The sequence below is a fragment of the Bufo bufo genome, chromosome 5, assembly GCF_905171765.1.
Source record: "Bufo bufo chromosome 5, aBufBuf1.1, whole genome shotgun sequence".
Classification (NCBI taxonomy): Eukaryota; Metazoa; Chordata; class Amphibia; order Anura; family Bufonidae; genus Bufo; species Bufo bufo.
The window spans coordinates 261,138,693-261,160,084 of record NC_053393.1 but is presented as its reverse complement, the minus strand read 5'-3'; the positions used below and the strand labels follow the sequence as shown (position 1 = coordinate 261,160,084).

Below are 21,392 nucleotides of genomic sequence, written 5' to 3'. Positions count from 1 at the left end.
ATTCAAGTGAAGGGGCTGAGCTGCAATACCAAGAACAGCCTCTATACAATGTACAGTGCTGTGCTTGGTAAGCGCCCTGAATGCTGCCACGTTCACCAGAGCTCTGGGGAGCAGCGCAGCTTCCCGAAACAGCTGATCAATGAGGGTGCCAGGACTTGCACCTCTGCCAATGTGATATTGATGACCTATTCTATTTTTCCATTTATAGTAGGTATAATACCACTTTCATTTAGAATGAGCCTCATTTCTCAGCTCTATTTTTTTTTATCAACCATGTTTGCTTGGATATGCGCCTGAGATTATGAATATGGATGTGCTAGTCTAAATTTTCTTGTAGTATATATTGAGGGTAGCGCCTCTTTTAGACTGAGCAACGTCCATCTGCCTGGGGCTTCTGAGCAGAGTATAAATGTAGCTGGTTCCTACACTGCCCTGAAAATTGTAGGATTAGTTAAGTCCAAGAGAGGCGGTATATTAGTGTTAGGTACCCATCTGCGGAAGCCACCTTGACGCCTGGTAGATGGGCCTGACACACGTTTGATCAAAAATGTGTGCAAAGAGCTTATATTTTTCAATTTATAGTAGATATAAATGGAAAAATGAATAGGAGAAGGGCACTCGCTATATGGGAATATATGGAATTTATTACACGGATGTCCACTTAAATACAGGAATGTCACACAATAATACAGTTAAAGTATAAAAAATAATATCAAATAAAATGAGATAAAATGCCAGGATGGACAACCATATATCCACTCTGATATATAGCCCGTATGTTAACACTTGTGGATGTTCTTGCTAGATTGCACAAGCCTGTTACATCGAAAAAAGCTCCAAGTTGTAGATAGATCGATGATAAACAGGATAATTGTAATATAGGTGAGGTTCAATGCACAATATCACTGATATGGAGCTAGTAAATCCACATTTGTTACAATGTCTCTCCTATATTGCAGAGCCTGTTGATAGCTCATAAATCCACATTTATTGCAGTGTCCCAAACACTCCGGATATGAGGGCAAACAACGCAGCTGGTAGGTAGCAGGGTATGTCTGATTAGGAGCAAACAGACTATCCTGCACTGCACAGTGTTACTTGTACTTATGTGTACGTTACCGCTTCTGAAGTCTCCGACTTTCTCCTATGTCAGCCGACACAGCCTTGTGATGTTGTTGTTAGCTATCGCGGCGTCCCGCAAAATGTCCGACTCAAACGTAGCGTCCCACGTGACTCTGCAGCTACTTCCTGGAAGCCGTCCTCAGTCTCCTGGGTCCTACTTTCCCTCCGTCTCTGCTCTCATTTGGTTACAGAGATGCAGGTGTCTTTAGCGTTTATATTTACTTGGCCATTTCATATGTTTATCCCCAAATATACAGCATACTTGATAATAAAATGATAAAATAAATCATATAACACATATAAAATCACATTACATATAATGTTATATGTAATGTGATTTTATATGTGTTATATGATTTATTTGATCATTTTATTATCAAGTATGCTGTATATTTGGGGATAAACATATGAAATGGCCAAGTAATATATTATGCTGGGAAAACAAATCCAGATCCAGGTTTTCAGCACAACTGAATATTCCAGATACGGCGGGATATATAAAGCCCCTACAATTAGTCCAGTTCCATAGCCACTGATGAAGGGGTGTAGACCCTGAAACGCGTTTGGTGCCGTTCTGGACTTTCACTAAGGAAATATAAACGCTTGCATGGAATGCCGATACTACAACCCTAAAGACACCTGCATCTCTGTAACCAAATGAGAGCAGAGACGGAGGGAAAGTAGGACCCAGGAGACTGAGGACGGCTTCCAGGAAGTAGCTGCAGAGTCACGTGGGACGCTACGCTTGACTCGGACATTTCGCGTGACGCCGCGATAGCTAACAACAACATCACAAGGCTGTGTCGGCTGACATAGGAGAAAGTCGGAGACTTCAGAAGCGGTAACGTACACATAAGTACAAGTAACACTGTGCAGTGCAGGATAGTCTGTTTGCTCCTAATTAGACATACCCTGCTACCTACCAGCTGCGTTGTTTGCCCTCATATCCAGAGTGTTTGGGACACTGCAATAAATGTGGATTTATGAGCTATCAATAGGCTCTGCAATATAGGAGAGACATTGTAACAAATGTGGATTTACTAGCTCCATACCAGTGATATTGTGCATTGAACCTCACCTATATTACAATTATCCTGTTTATCGTCGATCTATCTACAACTTGGAGCTTTTTTCGACGTAACAGGCTTGTGCAATCTAGCAAGGACATCCACAAGTGTTAACATACGGGCTATATATCAGAGTGGATATATGGTTGCCCATCCTGGCATTTTATCTCATTTTATGTGATATTATTTTTGATACTTTAACTGTATTATTGTGTGACATTCCTGTATTTAAGTGGACATCCGTGTAATAAATTCCATATATTCCCATATAGCGAGTGCCCTTCTCCTATTCATTTTTCCATTTAATCCATAGGACGGACGAGTCTAATTGAAGTGTGCACCTATTTTATTGTGTTCTATTGGTGAGCCACCTACTACACTATATTTTTATAGTAGATATAATACTACTTTAATTTAGAATGATCCCCATTTCTAAGCTCTATTGTTTGTATGTGAAATGTGCAGCTATTTTTTTATCAACCATGTTTGCTTGATGGATATGCACCTGTGACTATGAATATGAATGTGCTAGTGTAAATTTTCTTGTACTATTCGGTGGATAGGTCATCATTATTATACAGATAAATTCTTAAATTATGATTTTATATTATTGTATGTGAGCAGCACATTCCAATATCAGTGAAAATCCGCATCAAGATGAAATATTTAGTTGAATGTGCAATTTTTCGACTTCTTATACTATTTGGGTTGCAATTGTAGCTATATTACCATTACCTTTGGCTGGTATACAGGGATTAATTGGATTATTAACTGTGTAACTGTATATAATACCAGTATATGATTCTGTATTCACCCAGCGTTCTTTATTTTGGGAAAATATAAATGGGTGTAATGTAGTTGGATGTTGTAAAATAAATGCAAGCACTACGTGTAATACCTTTTTACTGACCACATACAAACTACACTGAAATACATAATAATGTTTATATAAGGAAGGGATAAAGACTGAAATAACTATTTCATATTTTTGTCTTTGTTGTAGGACCAAACTGTTTTGCAGAAACTGTTGTTATCCCAGCTGGAAGAGAAATAAAAACTGATGAATGCACTATATGCCACTGTACCTATGAAGAAGGCACCTGGAGAATTGAAAGACAAGCATTATGCACTAGACATGAATGCAAACAGATATAAATTTTTAAAAAGAGGAAAAAACTCAGTGGTATCAATGGACTTATGGCAACGGACAATCTGGAAGTAACACATGACAAAAAGTAAAATGACAAAAAAAAAAGATTCCTACCATTGTATTTCTTTTTAATAAAATGTAAGATATAAGAATTTTGAAGAAAAAAAAAAAGATATAGATTTCTGTCTGAATAAATGTGTATTTTTCACAGTAATTACTTAACTACACTAAATATTTCATGTATCTATAAATCCCTTCAGATCAATAAATGTTTTATATACATAATAAAATTAAAATGCTATGCATTTATTGAGTTTTAGTACCCACATTTTATATGAAATAAAATTCCTTATGAACATCCAAATATAAAAAAAAATTAAAAGTACATATGTTAACACAATTTGTATTTGTTTTTACATGATACAAAATGTATTCAATTTTTTAATGTCAAGGTTGATGTTAGACTAAATTTTCTAGTGTTTCTCTAGATTTAGTTGTTTAGTTTTAATTAGTCATGACCATGTAATTTATTAAAATAACTCCTTATTGTTAAGCAAATGACATCATCACCTACTTGTTCATTCTAAAGTGACTATGCATATATTTTAAAGAGGATCTTGCTTCATCCTGACTTGCTGGCTGAACAAAGTGAGGATACAACGTGGTTTCACACGATTAAGAATAACTTAAAATTCATGCTGCAGCAGACCAGTCTTACACTGTCCACAATGATTGGACAGCATTAGAGTAGGGAAAAAACACACCACCTTTAGATATAGAGGGGGTGGGGGCAGGATCGGCGCCAGCACCCGGCATACCGGCATATTCCGGGGCCCACTGCTCCTGGGGGGGGGGAAGGTCCAGTGTCAAGTGTGTGCCAAGAGGGGAGAGCTGGGGCCACAGCACTCCCCGTCCTGATCCCTGAGGAGTAGACACGTTTTGCATAATGCGGTGACATAACCACTCAAAGGGAGCGTGTTTGATAGTAGAAGGGGGGGTGTTGAATAGTTGCATAGAGGCGTGGTTGTGCTATGTAACCACGCCCAACACATTGGAGCTGATGTCAGGGGGCAGGAGAATCTGAGTGGCCAATGCTCTGTTTGTGTAGAGTGGGAGTAGAGGAGCTGGGCACCCAGAGCTGTGCTCCCCTGTGCTCTGGAGCAATAAGAGCAGCAGGTAGGTGCTGTATCCTGCAGGACACTCTGCATGGAGTATGATCCACCCTGCTGGACTGGACTGTGACCCTGAGAACCCCTTTGTTGGACAGTACATGGTCTATTTCACTTCCAGATCTGGAGATTTCAGGTTGCAATTAAGTTGATAGGGAGATGAGCTGCGGCTTACCTGCACTTCAGCAACAATATATATGTGAGGGGGCAATTTGGGGGGCATTATACTGTGTGAGGGGGCCATTGGGAGGTTCATTATACTGTGTGAGGGGGCCACTGGGGGGGTAATTATACTGTGTGAGGGCCCCTAACACAGTATAATGACCCCCAGTGGCCCCCATACAGTATAGTGATCCCAATAGCCCTCCATACAGTATAATGCCCCCATACAGTATAATGACCCCATTTGGCCGCCTCACGGACTATAATGACCCCCAGTGCCCCCTATTCTGTATAATTATCTCCAGTGACCCCCATACATTATATTGTCCCCCAGTGCCCCCTCCATGCAGTATGACCCCCCCACTGCAGTTTCATTGCTGAATAATTTGTGCAAAATACCACAAGGGGGGCCCACAGTGTCTTTATCACCCAAGGGCCCACATGAACCTGGAGCCGGCCCTGGGTGGGGGGCCAAGAATAAAAGAGTGCAATACTCAAAGGACCAGTGGGAGTTATCTGATACACATATTGTATTTCATGTTCTTTTAAATGCTAAGTTGTCTTTAAAGCGAATGTGTCATCAGAAAATGACCTATTATTTAAATCATGTTTTTATGTTTAACATTTTTAACGAACTTTTGATGATGTTGTTTTCAATTTCCCATGTCAATATCTATATTTAAACAAAAAACATACATTTCTGCAGTTTTCGCACTGATCACTAAGCCTAATAATAGGTGCCACTTCTTTGTCTGTACCAATCACTTTAATGGAGTTATATACCATTGTAAACCTGCCTATAATGATAAGGAGATATGACAGTATCAATGATTGACAATAGGTGATTGTCAGATTGTTAACAATTTTTTTTCTTGTACAATGACCTCTGGAAGGGCACAGAGCATGCCTAGAAAACTCTCTCATAGAAGTCAATGAGGTTTCCTCCTGACCATTGTGTTTATGGACTATTCTCTTAATGCTTTGTAAATTCTGTTAAGAAATAGCTCAGACAAGATGGCAGCCTCCATAATAATGTTCGGGAAATAGAATAAAAAAAAAAAGCTGTAATCGGAAAATAAAAACAGATTAGAAAAAAGGATATGTGCTGCTTTCTGGTTTTTATTGGCAGATACAAGTTTGGTGACACATTTCCTTTAAAGAAACAAAATGTTTTCCAATTAAACTACCATAGTGGTGAAGTCATATTAGCATTTTTTCCTTTTTTGGGGCTTTATTAAATAGTTGGTTCACAATTAGATACCTATACACCATCAGCAGGAGATAGTTGCTACAAAATGATGTGTATGTTATTGGATGATCCCATGGGTACCACTGCTGTGCATGTGAAATGCTCAGCAGGTAAATAGCTGTAATTGTGGGTCACACTCCAGTAATCTCAAATCCCAACTGTTTTAACACTGATATACTACAAAAATATACAGTAATAGCCAGGGTGTAACTACTGCCATAGCAGCCATATTGGTTTCTCTAGGGCAAACAGACAGAGTGTTCGGGGCCACCTGTCCTGGCCCTGAACACAGTGACCTGCTGCTACCTGTCATCAGAATGTTGTGTGAAGCTTCCCCAATGCAGTCCTACACTGCTTCCAGCTACCAACTGATGACTGACTGGTGCTGCACATGGATAAATCAGAGGTGGAAGTGGAGGAGGAGGAGGAGGAGGAGAAATGGGGGTTGGAGCCACTAACGTAGGTGCTGGCGGAAACCCTGATCAACGTAGGGCCCGCAATCCTTGGCGTCGGTAGCACCTGTGCCATCCCAGGGTATGACTCGCTCCCGGCCTCCACAACATTCACCCAGTGTGCCGTCAGGGAAATGTGGCATCCCTGGCTGAATGCACTTGTCCATGTGTCTGTGGTCAAGTGGGCCTTCCCAGTAACTGCATTGGTCAGGGCACGTGTGATGTTACGGAACACATGTTGGTGTAGGGCGGGCATGGCACACTGTGAAAAATAGTGGCAGCTGGGGACTGCATAACGAGGGACGGCCGCCGACATCAAGCTGGGGAAGGCCTCAGTGTCCACAAGCCTAAATAGCAACATTTCCAGGGCCAGTAATTTGGAAAATTGCGCATTTAGTGCTATGGCCTGTGGGTGGGTGGCTGGGTATTTGCGCTTAAATGCCTGGGGTAAGGACATTTGCACGCTGCGCTGGGACACGAAAATGGATGTGGTCGCTGATGGTGCTTGAGAAAGTCCAGGTGCAGAGTGGGATGCATCCGGGCTTGTGCCTTCGACAGGGGATTGGCCAGCACGTAACACAGGGGAAGAGGAGGCAGTGGTGTGACCCGTAGACACAGGCATTTGTCTCACTTATTACGGTGCTTGGATGCCATGTGGCGGATCATGCTGGTGGTGGTGAGGTTGCTAGTGTTCACGCCCCCGGCTCATTTTCATATGGCACAGTTTGCAAACTACTATTATTTTGTCGTCTGAACTTTCCTCAAAAAAGCGCCATACTGCGGAACATCTACCCCTTGGCAAGGGAGATTTCCTGCAAGGGGTTGCTCCGTGGAAATTTTGCGGGCCTGTGTGGTGTGGCCCGCCTTCGTCCTTTTGCCACCCCACTGCCTCGTCCAGCTTGTTGCGGTGCTGCAGATCCTTCCTCCTTTGTACTGCTGTCCTCGCTCGGCTTTCCACCTTCCCAGGTTGGGTCTGTGACCTCATCGTCCACCACCTTCTCTTTCACTTCCTCACTCTGATAATCCTCCTGATTTGTTGACCTAACCACAACCTCAGTGATTGACAACTGTGTCTCATCCTCTTCATCAACCTCTTGACAGTAATTGCGGTTGACTCATTGGCAACTATGTCTCATCATTATCCACCTCATTAAACACTAATTGCCGTTCCCCACCGTCATGTTCTTGTGACTGTGGATGTTCAAGTGGTTGGAAATCGGGGCACAAGATCTCATGTCCCTCTTCTAGCGTGCTTGGCAATAAGGCCAAATCAAGTAATGGCGATAAAGAGGTCCTTGGAATATCCAAGTGTGGGATCACTTGTTTGGCCAGACTGTAAATGGTAGGAGGAAGGAGGATCAGGGTAAGGATTGTGTTAACCAGACTCCTGGCTATTGAGACTGGACTTGGTGGAAGACAGGGTGGTGCTTAACCGACTAGAAGCATTATCTGCTGCAATCCAACCGACCACCTGGTCGCACTGGTCTGACTTCAAGAGTGATGTCCTGCGCCGCCCTGCAAACTGGGACATGAAGCTAGGCATCTTAGATGATTGTTTTTCTTGTGCTCTGGCAGCAGGCACTGTTTCTTTATGCCCAGGGCCACGGCCTCTGCATGTAACATCAGCATCATGTACATAAAGGTTCGGACCGCGCGTATCATAAATATTCGGTATAAAACAGATTCTTTTTTCTTCCTCCCTTCAAAAAGTAACCAAGGTCTGCAGATCTCCTACTGATGGCTATCCTGCAACTTACAAAGAAAAACAATAGGGTAGATCCGTAGGTTTAAACTGCCCTGTGGTGCACAGATTGTACTTACACGGCACTCCACCAATATCAAGCGTATCGCAGATATCCTCTGTAAGCTGGTTGGTTCTCCGCGGGGAAGATGCGCGCTCACACGCTGTTAAACAGGGCTCAACCACGGATTTAGTGACAGCATACACCTGGTGAGTCTACTGGGATTCCCAGCTTCTATGGTTCAAGAATTTCTGTGAATACAAGTGTCTCCCACCATAGTGAAGCTCCGATAACTCTTTTAAAAAGTTTATTAGTACATACTTACAAACATGCAATTTAAAATCACATTTAAAATCCCAGCGTCTTTTTCCTTGCCCGACCCCGGTTTCGCTCCTTGAGCTTCGTCAGGGGCACACGCTCAAGGAGCAAAACCTGGGTCGGGCAAGGAAAAAGACGCTGTGATTTTAAATGCGACTTTAAAGAATCTGTTTTATACCGAATATTTATGATACGCGCGGTCCGAACCTTTATGTACATTCCTTAACAGTGTAATCTACCCCACAACACTTCTCGGACCTGCAGCAGTTTCTTGCGGACTGGTGATTTAGTATATCTATATATATTTTTTTTATTGTACCATCAGCATCATGGCCACTTCACCATCCCTTTCTGCTCGCCTTAATTTTAAATGTGATATATGCTTGAAAGTATGTCACACATACAGTAGCGTAGGATTTGGAAGTGCATGTGCAAAAAAATATACAAAGGTACCTATTTGTGAGGAGGAAATGTTATATAAGAAAGGTACCACAGGTAATGTCACAGTCCGCATTGTCTACGGAAAAAGTGCACTGGATGTCACTGATATTTTAGGGATGCGCACAATTTAAATAGGAGATGTGGCGCGGATAATTTAACTGTCCGCAGCGGACACTTAACTTTTTTTTTAATCAAATATCTGTTTTATTGATTTTTCAGAATGAAAATAAAAGTACATTACACTGTCATACAAGATAATGCAAAGTTACAAATTCACTTCTTACATATTTTCAAATATTGACAGAGCATAGGGTTAACATATTCATATCAAAGCTTTCGGTTAAGGAAATGTTTAGAAATGCGGTATACATTTCTCTGGATGCTTTGTCTAGTCTTGCATCATCTCAAGTGTTGCAATTAACTTCGAATGATGGTTGACAGGCATTGACAGGTGTTTAACATCAAAAAACTGAAAATTATAAGTACCCCACAAAGGGTTAGGAAGTCCTCCGAGTGATACAAAAACAAAACACAAAAATATAAATAAGTAACATAAGTAACATAGGTTGTTCTCAGTGCAGCTCATCATATTTTACTAAAATGTGTTTTTTTATGTTTGAAGGTTAAAGGTTAAAGGCATCTCCATCAACTTTATATTCATTTAAGTTTTCTTATATTTAATCCAGGGTTTCCATAGGTCTAGAAATTTAGAATGGGATCTATTAGCCCAACTACTGAGTTCTTCCATAAGATATAATTGGTCTACTTTTAATTCCCATTGGTGAACGGAAGGAGGGGTTGGGTCAAGCCAATGCAGTGGGATTAGGGACCTAGCTGCTTGAACAAACCAAGTGGGAAGGTCAAAAGGTTTAGGAGACTAGCTCTTGGATGGTAGCCATAATAGAACTGAGGTAGGGGTGAGTTGGAGGGAGGTTCCACATATTTGGTTTATTTTGGTTTCAATAGAGGACCAGAAATTGGTTATCGATGGGCAGAACCAGAATATGTGGCCTAGGGTGCCTGTATCTCTGTTGCATCGCCAACATGTATTTGTTATTGATAAGCCCATTATATGGAGTTTACTGGGATCGTTGTACCATCTGACCATCGTTTTGTAGGAATGTTCTTGTATTTTTACGCATCTAGAGAATCCATGGGATCTTAAATGAATCTGGTCAATTTCCGCTGCATTGAATGTTGTCCCCAGTTCCTTCTCCCATTGAAGGATATATGCAGGTTTACTAACTTTCTGTAAACTCAACAAGTTCTTATAAATATTAGACACCGCACGTTTATGTGGTAGTTTGTCCTTGAATAAGTTTTTCGAACCAGGAACTTTCTTTATTTGTTCTATATTTATCTTGTAGTTTTGAACATGTGTCTTTGAATATCTTTAAGTCTAGGAAACTGGCTTGATTTAAGCGGAGAGCACAAAATGTGTCTAATGCTAAATTTGTATCCGTCTGAGACAGTAGTTCCTCTGTATTTAGGTCTTTGAATGCATTCCAAAAGTCAGGGGGATTGGGGATGTTGGGGTACATCAAATACGGGCATAATGTCGAAGGTAATAATTTTGGGGGATCAGAGAGTAAGTGCGCACTTTTGGATAGGGTGTTAAACACTGAATAAGTCCCTCTGGCTAGTCCTTCTATTGGGGGTGTAAGCTTCCCAATGCCCCATAAGCCCGTTAGTTGACGATTAGATAGAGTGAGTAGCTCAATGTCTGAGCCTAATATTCTAAATTGTGGGATGCATAGTTGTAGCCATCTTCTCAGTTGGATCGCTCTATAATAGGTTTGTGCATCTGGGAGGCCCATACCACCATGTGGATGGGCTCTAATTAATTTATCATATGCTAATCGTGACTTTTTCCCTTTCTAGAGGAAGGATGAAAATGTAGAGCGTATATTCTTAAAAAAGGATTGCGGAAGGTAGATGGGTATCATTTGGAGAAGGTATAATAGTTTTGGCATGATATATGTTTGCAGGAGGTTCTTTCTACCTAGCCAAGATATATATGGGAGGGATAGTGAGTTTAGTTGGTCTCTGATTTTCTTCAGCAGGGGAATGTAGTTCATGGGATATAGGTTAGCTAGTGTGTTTGTTAAGAAAATGCCTAGGTATTTAATTTTTTCCTGTTGCCATGTGAAGGGGTAGGAAGCTTTTAGGTTTTGGATTTGTGTCGTTGGGACCGAGATGTTGAGCGCTTCAGATTTTGAGTAATTGATTTTAAAATTTGATAAAGAGCCGAATTGTTCGAATAATGACATTAACGGTGGGAAAGCCTGGATTGGATTTGTGATCAGGAGTAAAAGATCGTCCGCAAAAGCGGCGCATTTATGCTCAGTTAGGTTAGTTTTTATCCCCTTTATCAGTGGTTCATCTCTTATCGCTTGTAACAGAGTTTCCATGGTGATGATGAAAAGGGTGGGGGATAATGGACAACCCTGACGAGTGCCATTACTTATGTTGAAGGGATTAGATAATATGCCATTAACCCTTACTCTAGCACTTGGAAGTTGATAAAGGGTCATAACCGCACCGATGAAGGAGGGTGGAATTCCAAACCTATGCAGAGCTCTTTGCATATATAACCAATTCACACGATCAAACGCCTTTTCTGCGTCTGTACTGAGGAGAATGAGAGGGCGTTTTTTTTCTTTAGCTAATTTGATCGCGTGAATAACTCTGCAGGAGTGAAAGTTGCCTTCTCTACCTGTCACAAATCCAGCTTGGTCTGGGTGGATTATTTTTGGGACAATTTTATTCAGTCTGTTCGCTAAAATCTTTGCCCAAATCTTTACGTCAAGGTTAAGGAGAGAAATGGTCTGTAACTACCACATTCTGTTACGTTTTTTCCCTCTTTCGCTATTATTGTAATATTAGCTTCTAGGGTTTGTTTCGGGGGGGGGGGAGCACCCAACATCAAGGCCCCACACCAGTTTGTAATGTGAGGGAGTAGAACTGGCAAAAGTTTTTTATAGTATCCTGCGGGAAGCCCATCTGGTCCTGGTGCTTTCCCATTTGGAAGGGATCTTATGATGACTGAGATTTCATCTGTCGTTATAGGAGCTAATAAGGATAGGCTATCTGCTTCAGGGATAGTAGGTAAGTTAAGTTTAGAGAGGAATTCATCAATTTTCTTTTGATTTGTGTTTGTTTGTTGGTCTGAAGGGAGGTTATATAATTGGCTATAGAAATAGCTAAACTCAGTAGCAATGTCTTTTGTGTCATTAGTTAATATGCCAGAATGGGTTTTAATGCTTTTAATAAATTGGGCCTCTTTTCTCTTATTAATTAAGTGGGATGTCAACTTACTACCTCTGTCTCCATGCGCATAGTATTTGAATTGTGCATACTGATATGCTTTAGCACATCTGATATTGAGTAAGTCCTTAAATTTGTGTCGTAGCGCAGTTATCTTGCATAATTCTCGCTTTTGACTGTTTTTGGATAGTTTCTAGAGCAGCTATTTGTGTTAGTATTGAGTTTAACATCTTCTGTCTGTCTTTCTTAACTTTTGTACCTAATGCTATGAGCTCCCCTCTAATGAAGGCTTTATGTGCTTCCCAGACTATGGTCTGGGAGGTGTCAGAAGGTTTATTGTCTTGAAAGTACAAAGCTAGTTTTTTAGAAATATCAGCTAGAGAACTATCTGAGTCAAGCAAGGTCTCATTTAACCTCCAAGTCCATTCTCTCACTGGAAGAGAGGGGAAGGACATGTATGCAGAGACTGGTGCGTGATCTGAAATAGTTATGGATCCTATATCAGCTTTCTTAAGGGAGTTTAGGTATTTATCTGAAATGAAAATGTAGTCTATTCTTTGGAAAGAATGGTGAACTAGTGAGAAGTAGGTGTAATCTTTTGTGGAGGGATTAAGAGTTCTCCATGTGTCTATTAGATGATTTTTAGTTAATAGTTTTTGAATATTTCCTAATGTTTTTTGTGATATCGCTGAAATTCCTTTGGAAGTGTCCATGGTTGGATTCAAGGATATATTCAAATCACCTCCTATTAGCATCAAACCTTCAGCAAAGGTCTGAAATTTGTTAAGTGTATCTTTAAGCCATGAGTATTGTTTTTTGTTCGGAGCATAGATGCTTGCTAGGGATACTAGGGTATGGCCGATTTTACCTTTAGCAAAAATGTATCTTCCCTCTGTATCAGAGAGTGTCAATATGGGTTCAAAGGGGATGTGTTTAGCTATCGCTATGCTAACTCCTCTCGCTGCTTTTGTGTATGTGGAGTGAAACCATTTGTTATAATACATATGAGGTAAGGAAGGGATCCTGCCAGATTTTAAGTGGGTCTCCTGAAGGAAGCAAATGTCTGATTTGCCCTTCCTCAGAAGAGAGGAGTACCTGAGATCTCTTTTGAGGTGAGTTGAAGCCTCTAACGTTGAAGGAGGATGTAGTTACGTTTGCCATGATGTTGGCAGTTGGGAATGTAAATCATCTTTTGAGCTAGGTCTCCTGAGAACAACCTGGTGAAAAATATGAACAAAAACAAAAAGAACAGCAAAAGGGTCAGTTAATTCTGACATAACAACAATTGTAGGTCTTATAAAATATAGACTTAAATCAGATTTTAGAATGGACCTTATTTTTCTACACATAAGAAGGCGTCCAAAAAAGATGGTCGTCCTTCTCATGTAGAAGAGATACACGGGGACAGAGAATCACAAGTGATTCCCAATCTGGCTCCGTAGACCCGTGTTGACGGGAGAGAGGCATGTAAACTAAATGCTTTCATTAGAGCATATGTATTTAAGCTTTATAAATCTCACCATTAGAGGTTTACAGAAACTTGAGTGGGGAGAGGAGGGGGGGAGGGGAAAAGCAGGGGAGGAGTAGTTGGGAGGGGGGGGATGGGGAGGGTGGGGATGGGGTAAGAAGGGTGGATGAGTGGAAGGGGATAGGTAAGAGGAATGGGATGGATGGCATCTTAATGGTGATACAGTAGTTACCTGATAAAATGACCTATTTGGTAATCAATCAAGTTGCTGATCTGTAAGCGGTTATGGTATTTCTTAAGTCCAATGCTCTTTTACACATGCCCTTTATTTACAGCTATAAGAATATATATAGAGACACCGATGGTATCTTTGCCAATGATTTTAATATATACTGCAACCAGCAGACGCAATCAGCGTCCACCGGGTGCAGACATACCAATCAGATAGCAAATTGTTGTTGAAAATGAGTCATTTTCATATCATAATATGAAAAGTTAATAGAGGATGACAGTAAAAGATATTGAAAAAGAAAATGGGTAATAGATAGTAATCTATAATACTCAATCCAGATCAAAGATCATGGATCAAAGAGGAGAAAGATATACAGATAAAACAAAACAAAAGAAAGAATAATTAGAAGAGAGGAGAGAAGAGTGCGAAAAAAGGCTAAGATGCAGGAGTACTTAGACTTATGGCTCTTTGATGGAGCAGGAAGGTCAGATCATGAAGATGAGAATGTCTTCCTAGGATAGAAGTCGCATATCAAAAATTTGATAGCATTCTGGGTGGATGAATGTTCCTTTTGGTGACCGGATCATCCCTCATCTTCTGTTAGATCTGGAATTCTTGCTTCTAGTAGGGGTCGACCACGGTTCCAAACGTGGGAGTGGAGGAAGCTGTTTAGTGGAGCTATCCAAGGGCATCCAGGAGTCCACTGGAATTGGATCTATGTTCAGGTGGTCCCAAGCTTCAGGCAAGTCCGATGGGGATCGGATTGTGCAGCGTCTTCCATCCTTGCTGAACGTGAGTCCGAAAGGGAATAGCCACCTGTATAAAATTTTCTGGTCTCGTAGATAATCGGTTAAGGGCTTCAGGATTCTCCTTTTAAAGAGTGTGGACGGAGCAATGTCCTGGTATAATGATATTTTTACCCCTTCATAACTTAGCTCCTTTTTTTCCCGCATCGCTTGGAGTAGGGCTGCGGTGCTTCTAAAACTTAGTAGGCCGCAAATGACATCACGCGACGGTTCTCCCTTCTTTGGGACAGGGCGTAAGGATCTGTGAATTCTTTCAATAGTTATGCCCTGAGCTTTATCTGCCCCCAATATATCGATAAAAAGCTGTTCTGCAGTGGTCTGCAGATCCGCAGTTTCTACTGTTTCTGGGAGTCCTTTGAATCGAATATTTTTTCTTCTGCTCCGATTCTCCTGGTCTTCTAACAGCAATAAAGCATTGGTAATCGATTTAGATTGAGCGTCCAGGAGATCGGAGACAGCTGATGCCCTATTAGTTAACAGGCCCTGGTTCCCTTCCAGGGATTCGACCCTGTGACCTAGGGATTTCACGTCTTCTCTCATGTCCCTCACCTCCTGTAGCAGCGGCGCCATTGCCTGCGCCAGTGAGTCTTTAAGAAAAGATCTTGTTAGGAGGGTGTTATCCTCAGGCTGTCTGGCATCAGTCTCCTCTCTTCCTCCCACGGCTCCCTCACAATCTTCTCCATCCTCTTCCTCCGATTCCGGCACCGAGGGTTGCGGCGCTATTTTGTTCAAACGCGCTGGTGAAATCGCCAGCTTCTTTCTTATGAAGCGATCCATCTCCGTTTGCCCCTTTTTGCTTTTAGGGGTTGCCAGATGGTCTCTGGGTTTATCTCTCCCGATTTTGACCATAATTAAACGCTTTTGGGTGTCTCTATGTTGCTTAGCACGGATCTAGACGGCAGGAGCTCTGTCTCAGACCTCCATCACGCTCAGCGGTCAGGCTCCGCCCCCACCAAAACTTTTTTTAATAGCATTAAGAAATATGCTTTACAGCAGCCAAATGGCCAGTGGATGCAATTAATGTGATTGGAGCACAATGGGAGTTGTTAGTAAGGTGCAGCTGTGCAGCTTGTTTTGACAGAAGTGATTATATGCTACACAGGTCTTTCTGTGGTTGTACCAGTCTTTGGCTTATAAATATAAATTAGGATTATACTTATGAAAATGCTCTACTTGGTTCAAGAAATACATTTTATGATAAATGTGAAGTAATATTTTGAAATGTTGACATGAACTGTGTCCATTTGTGAGGCCAATGTATCATTATTAGAGATGAGCGAATTTTTCCAAAATTTGATTCGCCGGATTTTTGGGGAAAATTTTTTCTCGATCCGAGTTTATTCGCAGCGAATTATGTTAAAAAACGGCTATTTCCTGGCTGCAAAGAGCCTTTATAGTGGTGTAAAGCACTGTGCCTTGCAGTAACATGCATAGATAGTCTGCTTTGGTAGTGAAATAATACTGTGAGTCAGTATGACATGCAGATGACAGGCGTCGCTCTTAGAATCACTGCACACTTCACTTATTTTGGCAGTCACGAGGCCAAAACTGACCAAATAAATCAAGTATGAACTCAGCATTACAGGTCGATGTTAGCGCCAAGAATAAGCGCACTCCTTTTGCAACGTCACCAGCTGATTCCACATAGATATCTACACAACCTGTTCTGTTACACGCTTATACAAGTAGAGCCCCCGGACAGAGTGGAGAGGGTGTCAGCAGTAAGTTTGTCTTGACATCACTAATTATTTTGCCCCTCCTCTGATCTGTCAAAGCAATAACCCACAAAAAACAAACTGTCAACTTTTGGTCAGTAATCCATCAGTATTGCTAATGCAAAAATAAAAAGGAGTGGATCCAAAACAGAGATGACACGTGAACAGAATACAAAGTACTTGCAAGTCTTCTGTGTTTTGTTCCCTCTCCTGCTTTTGGCTACCAAATCATAAGCCAATTCTAATAGGACCAAATAGGCCTTACAGCTGCTACACAGAGAGGATCCGTTGTGCGTCTCATTTTACCTTCCTTCTGACAGATCAGAAGAAGGGTTAAATAAATGATGATGTCAGCCAAGCCATAAAGGCTAAATAGTAGCCCAGTCATGAAGTGTGGAGGGTGGGAACAGCATGAGAAGTCCACAGAGTGTCCCTATGACAGTGGTGAGATAAAAGCAGCAGGAGGAAACCACAGAGTGGCCCAATGATAGAGTCTGTAGATGGCGGAAGCATCAGGAGGCCACAGAGATGCTAGGTGACATAGTGTGGAGGTGGCTGCAGCATCAGGAGGCCACAGAGTGGCAAAATGAAAGTGTGGAGGTGGCGACAGCATCAAGAGGCCACAGAGTGGCTAAGTGACACAGTGTGGAGTAGGCGGCAGCATCAGAGGGCCACAGAGTGGCAAGGTGACAGAGTGGAGGTAGGAGCAGTATCTGGATACCACAGAGTGGCAAGGTGACATAGTTTGGAGGTGGCGGCAGTATCAGGTAGCCAAAGAGTGGCACAACAACAGACTGTGGAGGTGTTGGCAGCATCAGAAGGCCACAGAGTGGCACAATGGCAAAGTGTGGAGGTGGCGGCAGCACCAGGAGGCCACAGAGTGTCTAGGTGACATAGTTTGGAGGTGCCGGAAGCATCAGCTGGCCAAAGAGTGGCACACTGGCAAAGTGTGGAGGTGACGGCAGCATCAGGAGGCCACAGAGTGCCTAGGAGACATAGTTGGAGGTGGCGGCAGCATCAGGAGGCCACAGAGTGGGAAGGTAACATAGTTTGAAGGTGGCGGCAGGCCGGCAGCATCAGGAGACCACAAAGTGGCACAATGAAAGAGTGTGGAGGTAGCTGCAGCATCAGGAGGCCACAGAGTTGCACAATGACAGAGTATGGATGTGGCGACAGCATCAAGAGGCCACAGAGTGGCACAATGAAAGAGTGTGAAGGTTGCGGCAGAATCAGGAGGCCACAGAGTGGCAAGGTGACATACAGTAGTTTGGAGGTGTCGGCAGCATCAGGAAACCACAGAGTGGAAGGTGACAGAGTGGAAGTTGCGGCAGTATCAGGAGGCCACAGAGTGGCACAATGAAAGAGTGTGGAGGTTGCGGCAGAATCAGGAGGCCACAGAGTGGCAAGGTGACATACAGTAGTTTGGAGGTGACGGCAGCATCAAGTGGCCACAGACTGGTAAGGTGACATTGTGGAGGTGGCAGCAGCATGAGGAGACCACAGACTGGAAAGGTGACAAAGTTTGAAGGTGGCAGCAGCATGAGAAGATCACAGAGAGGGAAGGTGACATAGTTTGGAGGTGGCGGCAGTATCAGGTATCCACGGAGTGGCAACCTGACATAGTTATGAAAGAGTGTGGAGGTGGCTGAAGCATCAGGAGGCCACAGAGTGGCAAAATGACAGAGTATAGAGGTGGCGGCAGCATCAAGAGGCCACAGAGTGGTGCAATGAAAGAGTGTGGAGGTTGCGGCAGAATCAGGAGGCCACCAAGTGGCAAGGTGACATACAGTAGTTTGGAGGTGGCGGCAGCATCAGAAGACCACAGAGTGGAAGGTGACAGAGTGGAGGTGGCGGCAGTATCAGGAGGCTACAGAGTGGCAAGGGGACACAGTAGTTTGGAGGTGGCGGCAGCATCAGGAGGCCACAAACTGGTAAGGTGACAGTGTGGAGGTGGCAGCAGCATGAAGAGACCACAGACTGGCAAGGCGACATAGTTTAAAGGTGGCAGCAGCATGAGGAGATCACAGAGTGGGAAGGTAACATAGTTTGGAGGTGGCAGCAGCATCAGGTAGCCAAAGAGTGGCACAACAACAGAGTGTTGAGGTGGCGGCAGCATCAGTAGGCCACAGAGTGGCACAATAGCAAAGTGTGGAGGTGGTGGCAGCATCAGGAGGCCACAGAGTGGCAATCTGACATAGTTTAGAGGTGCCGGCAGCATCAGCTGGCCAAAGAGTTGCACACTGGCAAAGTGTGGAGGTGACGGCAGCATCAGGAGGCCGCAGAGTGGGAAGGTAACATAGTTTGAAGGTGGCGGCAGGCTGGCAGCATCAGGAGACCACAAAGTGGAACAATGAAAGAGTGTGGAGGTGGCTGCAGCATCAGGAGGCCACAGAGTGGCACAATGAAAGAATGTGGAGGTGGCGGCAGCATCAAGAGGCCACAGAGTGGCGCAATGAAAGAATGTGGAGGTTGCGGCAGAATCAGGAGGCCACCAAGTGGCAAGGTGACATACAGCAGTTTGGAAGTGGCGGCAGCATCAAAAGACCACAGAGTGGAAGGTGACAGAGTGGAGGTGGCGGCAGTATCAGGAGGCCACAGAGTGGCAAGGGGACACAGTAGTTTGGTAAGGTGGTAAGTGACAGTGTGGAGGTGGCAGCAGCATGAGGAGACCACAGACTGGCAAGGTGACATAGTTTGAAGGTGGCAGCAGCATGAGGAGATCACAGAGTGGGAAGGTGACATAGTTTGGAGGTGGCAGCAGCATCAGGAGGCCACAGAGTGGCACAATGACAGTGTGTAGGTGGCAACAGCATAAGGAGACCACAGAGTGGCACAATGGCAAAGTGTGGAGGTGGTGGCAGCATCAGGAGGCCACAGAGTGGCAGCGTGACATAGTTTGGAGGTGCCGGCAGCATCAGCTGGCCAAAGAGTGGCACACTGGCAAAGTGTGGAGGTGACGGCAGCATCAGGAGGCCACAGAGTGTCTAGGTGACATAGTGTGGAGGTGGCAGCAGCATCAGGAGGCCACAGAGTGGTAAGGTAACATAGTGTGGAGGTGGCAGCAGCATCAGGAGGCCACGGAGTGGCAAGGTGACATACAGTAGTTTGGAGGTGGCGGCAGCATCAGGAGGCCACAAACTGGTAAGGTGACAGTGTGGAGGTGGCAGCAGCATGAGGAGACCACAGACTGGCAAGGTGACATAGTTTGAAGGTGGCAGCAGCATGAGGAGATCACAGAGTGGGAAGTTGACATAGTTTGAAGGTGGCAGCAGCATCAGGAGGCCACAGAGTGTGTAGGTGACATAGTGTGGAGGTGGCAGCAGCATCAGGAGGCCACAGAGTGGCACAATGACAGTGTATAGGTGGCAACAGCATAAGGAGACCACAGAGTGGCACAATGGCAAAGTGTGGAGGTGGCGGCAGCATCAGGAGGCCACGGAGTGGCAATGTGACATAGTTTGGAGGTGCCGGCAGCATCAGCTGGCCAAAGAGTGGCACACTGGCAAAGTGTGGAGGTGACGGCTGCATCAGAATGCCACAGAGAGTGTAGGTGACATAGAGTGGAGGTGGCGGCAGCATCAGGAGGCCAGAGATTGTCTAGGTGACATAGTGTGGAGGTGGCGGCAGCATCAGGAGGCCACAGAGTGGGAAGGTAACATAGTTTGAAGGTGGCGGCAGGCCGGCAGCATCAGGAGACCACAAAGTGGCACAATGAAAGAGTGTGGAGGTGGCTGCAGCATCAGGAGGCCACAGAGTGGCACAATGATAGAGTATGGAGGTGGCGGCAGCATCAGAAGACCACATAGTGGAAGGTGACAGAGTGGAGGTGGCGGCAGTATCAGGAGGCCACAGAGTGGCACAATTAAAGAGTGTGGAGGTTGCAGCAGAATCAGGAGGCCACAGAGTGGCAAGGTAACATACAGTAGTTTGGAGGTGGCGGCAGCATCAGGAGGACACAGACTGGTAAGTTGACAGTGTGGAGGTGGCAGCAGCATGAGGAGACCACATACTGGCAAGGTGACATAGTTTGAAGGTGGCAGCAGCATGATGAGATCACAGAGTGGGAAGGTGACGTAGTTTGGAGGTGGCAGCAGCATCAGGAGGCCACAGAGTGACACAATGACAGTGTGTAGGTGGCAACAGAATAAGGAGACCACAGAGTGGCAAGGTGACATAGTTTCGAGGTGGCGGCAGCATCAGGAGGCCACAGAGTGGCACAATGAAAGAGTGTGGAGGTGGCGGCAGCATCAGGAGGCCACAGAGTGGCACAATGAAACAGTGTGGAGGTGGCGGCAGCATCAGGAGGCCACAGAGTGGCTAGGTGACAGTGTGGAGATCATGGCAACATCAGGAGGCCACAGAGTGGCAAGGTGACAGTGTGGATGTGGCAGCAGCATGTGGAGACCACAGAGTGGCAAGGTGACAGTGTGGAGGTGGGTTTCAATACCAGTACCCGCTGAAGATGACAGGTGAAAGAAGGAGCACTTGGCATCAGATGTGTGGCATCAGGCAGGTGGCAGCATCAGAATAGTAGATTAAGCAGGTAGCCAGAAAAAAAAACGGTCTCTTGGATGATCTCATCTGATGCATCAGGAATTGGTGGGTGGAAATCCTTGTTGATCCATGCCGGATTCATCTTGATAAAAGGTCAGTCTCTCCACATTTTCAGTGGACAGTCAAGTTCTCCTTGTGGTAACTATGGACCCCGCCGCACTAGACACCCACTCTAAAGCTACACTACAGGCCAGGCAGTTTGGATGCTAAGTAGTCCAGCGGATTTTCAATGACGACTGGCAGGGTGCTCTTCAAGTGTGCCACCACCTGCTGCTTCAGGTTCTGCTCTACGTCTAACTGCTGGTGAGTAGTTTCTTCACTATGCGGATGAAGAAAGCTGCTCATCAGCGACTCTAGACTCAGGCTACTACTGATGGTGCTGCTCCTGCCACCTCACCCCTCCCCAGCAGCCATGGCAGTGGAACGTGAGCGCAGAGGGCTTCCCCGGTCAGACATGCCAGAGGATGGACGATGGCGC

The 21,392-nt window shown here is 44.2% G+C and overlaps 1 protein-coding gene across 1 annotated transcript in view; it reads left to right on the top strand.

Moving 5' to 3' along the window:
- The window catches only part of VWC2 (von Willebrand factor C domain containing 2), a 994,391-nt gene extending 991,047 nt beyond the window's left edge, over window positions 1-3,344 (top strand). Inside the window, exon 3 of the mRNA XM_040433032.1 lies at window positions 3,193-3,344. Within this exon, the coding sequence (XP_040288966.1) occupies window positions 3,193-3,344 (152 nt within the window). The remainder of the gene's footprint in view (window positions 1-3,192) is intronic.
- Window positions 3,345-21,392: the final 18,048 nt, after the last annotated feature.